The sequence below is a fragment of the Solanum lycopersicum genome, chromosome 4 (genome assembly GCF_036512215.1).
Source record: "Solanum lycopersicum chromosome 4, SLM_r2.1".
NCBI classification, from domain to species: domain Eukaryota; kingdom Viridiplantae; phylum Streptophyta; class Magnoliopsida; order Solanales; family Solanaceae; genus Solanum; species Solanum lycopersicum.
The window spans coordinates 51,773,931-51,774,989 of NC_090803.1; the positions used below are offsets into that span (position 1 = coordinate 51,773,931).

Sequence of the window (1,059 nt, forward strand, 5' to 3'; positions counted from 1 at the left end):
TTACGTCTTGTCACGATACTTTTTGGATGGCCTTCCAGGAAGCTTTTTGTGATTTGGAGGCTGCACTATCTGATCCTTAATATACCCAGGTACATTCCAATCATTTTGATCAGGTAACGGACGAATTGGAATGCTATATGTATTCAACAAGTTACTTGGCTTGTACACATCAAAATGTTTCTTCTTTAAAACAGTCCAAGCGTGCGAACATGGTATTTCATCTATTTGAAACCTCTTGCAAGTACAAGTTTTATTTTCCAAACAAACAATGAAGGTTCTACCTTCGTGATGAACACTAAACACATAGTTATTTGATGGCACAACCTACAAAAATAAATAAACACTTATGTCATATAATTTTGATGAACATATAAATCGTAACAACATACCTTCATACGTAATGATGCTTCTTCATTAGCAACAAGCATCTCATGTGGTCTACCACAAAGTGTGGTGAATGTATGTGAAGCAGACGTATGATTTTTCAAATTCCATCTTGCAAACATCTGTCTTGCTGCCTCAAGAAAATTGTATACCGATAATTCTCTTGCTTTAAATAGACAAGAATTTATGCACTCAACTATGTTTGATGTCATAACCATTCCTCGATTAATTGTTGCATATACCCTAGCCCATTTTTCATAATCTGCTGATTCCAAGTAATTTTTTACACGAACATCAACTTGTTCAACCTTTTCCATCAGTTCATCAAATTCAGATTGTTTGTATGCCTTTGCCATCCCATAAAAAACTTCCGACAGACTATTGTGCGACTTTTTAAATAGTGTTTTCACATTTTTTCACAAATGCCAAATACATGCATAATGAGGAACTCCATCAAATACCCTCGAAACTTTTTTTATAATACTTTCGTTTTGATCAGACACAACACACATGTTATATTTAATGTCATGCGCTTCTCTAAACTGTTCAAAAAACCAAGTCCAAGATGCATCACTTTCTGAATCAATAATTCCATATGCTAGCGGCAATATATTTCCTACACACAAAACATTTAATAAAGTTTTTATTTCATATAGAATAAATATATTAATCAAC

At 33.4% G+C, this 1,059-nt stretch overlaps 1 protein-coding gene across 1 annotated transcript; it reads right to left on the minus strand.

Annotated features, from left to right (window-relative positions):
* Positions 1 to 740, minus strand: LOC101246708 (uncharacterized). Its single transcript, XM_004237581.2, has 2 exons — positions 390 to 740; positions 1 to 324 (listed from the first exon to the last, which is right to left on the minus strand). Exons 1-2 carry the CDS (start codon positions 738 to 740, stop codon positions 1 to 3), a joined length of 675 nt encoding a protein of 224 aa, XP_004237629.2.
* Between the last annotated feature and the right edge of the window lie 319 nt (positions 741 to 1,059).